This window comes from Berghia stephanieae, chromosome 2 (genome assembly GCF_034508935.2).
Source record: "Berghia stephanieae isolate SIO BIC M18660-M18661 chromosome 2, UCSD_Bste_1.3, whole genome shotgun sequence".
NCBI lineage: Eukaryota > Metazoa > Mollusca > Gastropoda > Nudibranchia > Aeolidiidae > Berghia > Berghia stephanieae.
This window is the reverse complement of record NC_088361.1, coordinates 80,871,542-80,876,541: the sequence shown is the minus strand read 5'-3', so window position 1 is coordinate 80,876,541 and position 5,000 is coordinate 80,871,542. Positions and strand designations below refer to the sequence as shown.

At 35.3% G+C, this 5,000-nt stretch overlaps 1 protein-coding gene across 5 annotated transcripts in view; it reads left to right on the top strand.

Annotated features, from left to right (window-relative positions):
• Nucleotides 1-5,000, top strand: part of LOC144965633 (regulator of G-protein signaling 9-binding protein-like) — a 108,459-nt gene that overhangs the window by 96,664 nt on the left and 6,795 nt on the right. For all 5 annotated transcript variants that reach the window (XM_078901179.1, XM_078901180.1, XM_078901178.1 and 2 more), the window contains one exon: nt 3,104-3,254. In XM_078901179.1, coding sequence (XP_078757305.1) covers nt 3,104-3,254 — 151 coding nt within the window. The remainder of the gene's footprint in view (nt 1-3,103; nt 3,255-5,000) is intronic.

The window sequence follows — 5,000 nt, the reverse complement described above, 5'->3', positions numbered from 1 at the left end:
GAGCGTGTATTCATAATGAAAATATGTATCGCAAGAACCTATTGCTATTATGTTTGAGTGATAATAAATATATTTTTGTGTTTGTTGGCTGTGAAGTTTTGGGGGAAATCCTGAAAATGGCTGGTAAGGAGAGGGTTAAATCATCGGAACATCGTAGTATACACGTTCTAATCTTGGGCTTTCCGTGCGCCAAAGTGAATACGACCATAAAGACAATTTATATTATGTAATGGATTAGCTTTGTAATTGGCCACCCCTTGAGAGTAACGTCGAGGCGTCCTTACAAAGGACCAGAAACATTACGTGTTGTTCATGACTCGAGTACATTTGGGCCAAGGCTACCGTGCTCCACAGTGATCGAAATAACGATCATCATCATTATCACCATCCATCACCATCTTTATCGTTATTATACCATCATCATCATCATCATCATCATCATCATCATCATCATCATCATCATCATCATCATCACCACCATCATTATCAGCATCATCATCATAATTACTATTATTGTTATTATTATTATTATTATTATTATTATTATTATTATTATTATTATTATTATTATTATTATTATAATTATTATTATTATTATTATTATTATTATTATTATTATTATTATTATTATTATTGTTGTTGTTGTTGTTGTTGTTATTATTATTATTATTATTATTATTATTATTATTATATTATTATTATTATTATCATAATACTTATCATCACTATCATTATCATTATCCTCATCACGATCATCATGATTAGAATTACCATCATCATAATAATTACCAATGTCATCATCATCATCATCATCATCATCATCATCATCATCATCATCATCATCATCATCATCATCACCACCATCTTCAATTTGTCACCATATCCACCGTGCGTGAGCATTCGCTAAGTCACAGAGGTCCATAGATTATATAGACATCAGAAAGAAAACCAAACACGGCCCATCATCACTGTATATCATTGTTGACCAACATAATCCATTAGTTAGATATAGAAAATCTTGACATCCATTAATGTATTAGCCATTGTCGTCAGTGGAAGCCCAATCAATCTCAGCAGAGAATTCTCTCGTCATTTGACAAAGGGTCGCATATCGGTAATTGATGCAAATAGAGTTATTTACATTGTTATAATATTCTTAATAAGTTGAACGCGCATTTTTCTATCTGGGTTTTTGTGTATTCCAGTCAATACATAAATGTTTTATTACAAAATTGAGATTGTATACGACTTGATATATTAAAAGATAAAGGAGCAAACGATTTATGGTTCACCTGTATTTTCCACAGAGTTGCGACCTTTTGTCTTAAGGCAGCAGAATTCTAGAAGACCTCCGAGACTTGACGAAAAGTCTTACATAAGGGACTGTCTGTTGAAATGAATATGTCGCATCATCATCGTGAATGGCGTTGATCTATATTACATTTCCATGTGCTCGATGTCATTGGTCACTTGCAAAGTGTGCTCAAAATGACTCACATAGTGAAAAGCGTTCACAGTTTGAGAAATATACAACGTTAAAATTAGTCATTTGGCTCAGCATGACTCATAGGTATGTTTACAACCTTCATAAACAAAGCAGCGCGTTACATACATTGAGATACATTGAGAAATATTCAATCGTTGTACAGCAACAAATCATGTGATCGATGACTAGGTTGAACGAAAACATGAATATAGATCGCTCCCATTGACAAGGGAAAATGTTATTTTGGGTTTATCAGACACTTAAACTCCATACTATAGATAGTTTGCGCTTGGCTAAGAAGCTCACAACATTGCCATCCGGAAATATAACGAACGGACCAACACACAAAACTATGTGTACTCTTGGTCGTTTATAATATGATTAATACAGTTTAGTGAGAATTACTCATAAACGTAGATGGCAAAAAACAGTAACAAAGACCTGTCAACTTCCTTCATTCTCTATTGTTTATAAACAATCACCAGCTATATTTGTCCAACCGGCCCTGAGGATGTATCACAAAATTTAATCTCGCGTTTGATTAATCAAAAAATAAAGTTGATACAAAACGTTTGGTTGTGAAGAAAGAATAATACTGTTTTGTTGTGTTTTTTTATTGACCTGAACTAAAAGTTTACATTTCATGTCTCTTTTACTTTAAAACCCTTTTTTTCATTAACAGTAAACTGCCGGCAAGTATTTAAAGATTTGGCCATATAAATATCGATCGATTTAAATGGCTTCACGAAATCTCAGGTTTGAGAGCCTTGCCAAGATGAGGGTCATTTAAATCGATCGTTATTTAGAGGACGATTTTTCTGGACAAATTTTTAAAAACGTGTTTTTACAGCGTACGATGGTTAACTGGTTAATCACTCCGACATCATACAGATTCTGGACACTGGGTAAAAACACACGCAAGTATACACCGTTAACGACGTGCTCATATTCACAGGTCTGACGACTGAACCCAATTATAGACCTAGTTTGGCATCGTTGTAATGGATAGTATTTTGCGTCAATTTGTTTTTGTTGTTTTGGTTTGTTTTGTTTTTTTGGTTGTTTTTTTTTTTTTTTGGTTTTGTTTGTTTTGTTTTTTTGTTGTTTTTTTTTGTTGTTTTTTTTTTGGGGGGGGGGGGGGGGGGGGGGGGGGGCGTGTTCTCAATTACAATGAACCCATAATGAATTGGGTTATCATGGGCGGGATTCCTGGCCTGCCATGGTAGGCAGGGAGGCACTTATGTGTCTTCTATCCCCTTATAGCTGTTTTCCAACATGCTTTCTGTCTTTGTCTTGGGATGAGATTATTTGATTTTGTCCTGGCCCTGGCCCGATACGCTAACTGGAGTACCATTCTGCAATAAGACACACCGGAGATGGTGACCGAGTGCATTGGTTACCTCATCTCATGAGCATCGGATTTCGGCACGCTAGGATTCCATCCAGTACGCTTTTAGGCGAGTACAGTATTTCTATGTAAAAAAGGAGCCTATAATATTTTGGGTCATCAAACCTATAAATAAGCACACGTCTACCTGCAGCTTTTATCAATCAGTATCGTATTCACTTTTTTTATTAAGTCTAACATGCTCAAACACAACCCCGATCTCCTTCTAGCTTCCACCCTTGTCATTCAGACGGGCATCACAGAGTGGATGGTGACCAAGAAGAGTATAGCCAAGGCCTTGATAGGAGACCAGTGTCATCTAATGCTGTCTGTCCAGGACCACAAGAATATAGACAAGGAAGAGCTTCTCAATTTAGAAAGGTGAGGAATTTAAGATTGTTTTTTCTTTTTAATAATTTTTTTTTAAAGTTGAGCTTTTATATAGCGCAAAATCCACTAAATGTGCTTAAAGCGCTTTTACACGTAACATGTGAACGAGACATGACGCTTGTTAGGCGATATTACAATTTTTTCCGACAGAGACAACGCTGTTGACGGTCAGGTACTCATTTTACACCTGAGTACGGTGAGAGAATTTGATAAAGGGTCTTTTCCAAGGACTCAACTATGCGCCGAGCGAGACTCGAACCCAGGGCCTTCTGATTCGAAAGCGAGTGTCATACCACAAGACCACATAGCCGCAAATAGTTACGGCTAATGATATCAAGTTTACAATGATAATTTGTGACTTCAGATTATCACCAAAATTAGATTATTTTTTAAAGACATCATTTAAGTATTTTTATCTTATATATTTAAAGATGACGAAATCGGAATTGATTGACGGGTAGAATATTATACGATTCTTACACTCTTGCTTTTTGGAATTCCGGACGTATTCCCAACCGCTGCATGAGCTTGCGAGTGAGCGTTGGGAACAGAGTTCGAATTCTAAAACGCAAGATTTATAGAAATCACTTATTCTACCCTTCATTCAATTCCTATTTCGTCATTTCTTAATAAAATACATATTAAAAAACATGTAAATAATACTTTAAAAAAAAAAAAAAAACCTGAATTTTAGTGAAATTTACTCTTGATAATCTGACGTCAAAATTATTATTGTAAAAACGATATCGTTACGCGTTACTATTAGGGAGAGGGGTGGAATAACAAACGTTTTCTTGCACTCTTGGGTTTTGGACATCAAGCTTTGTTCCCATCTCGCAATAGCTCGTGCAACGATTGAGATCACATCCGGAATTTCAAACAGCAAGAGTGTATGAATCCTTTATTCTTGCACTCTTGCTTTTTGTAATTTGAGAAAAAATCGAAAAGAAAAATTAAGGAGCAGGCACTTGTGTAAGATAAAGATCTTTAAAAAGTGTTATGAAACAGTGTCAGGCACAGCAGATAGAAAAATACAAATCTAATATGTAATCCTTCCCAAAATGTCAGCCTGAATCGCTACAAATATTGCTTCTATAAACTCAGTCTTCTTCTTCTTCTTCTTCTTCTTCTTCTTCTTCTTCTTCTTCTTCTTCTTCTTCTTCTTCTTCTTCTTCTTCTTCTTCTTCTTCCTCCTCCTCTTCTTCCTCTTCTTCTTCTTCTTCTTCTTCTTCTTCTTCTTCTTCTTCTTCTTCTTCTTCTTCTTCTTCTTCTTCTTCTTCTTCTTCTTCTTCTTCTTCTTCTTCTTCTTCTTCCTTTTTAAGTTAGGCAAAAAGGGAGAAAATTCATTCTTTTTTGGTAGTAAGGTTTCATGAACACCCATGAGAATGGCTGATAAGATGAGAGCTAAAGCCATCAATATTTTAAGTAAATATTTTCTTGCCGAATTTCATTTCAATGTTTTTGTTGTTTTTTGTTTGTTTTTTTATTCCGGCAGTAAATAATCCATCCAGTCTATTCGTCCTGGTCTGTGGTATGGATTGACATCCGGGCAGTGAGATTAAAAATGCCATTCTCTGTTTACAATAATTTGTTAGATTAAGGATCAAAACATCGAAAGTCTTTCAGACCTCCATTAGTTAATGACCGTGTCTGTATGTCTGTCTGTCTATCAGACAGAATATATCAATATATCTGTCTATACAACCGTCATTTGACTATCTACCATTTATCATTGCC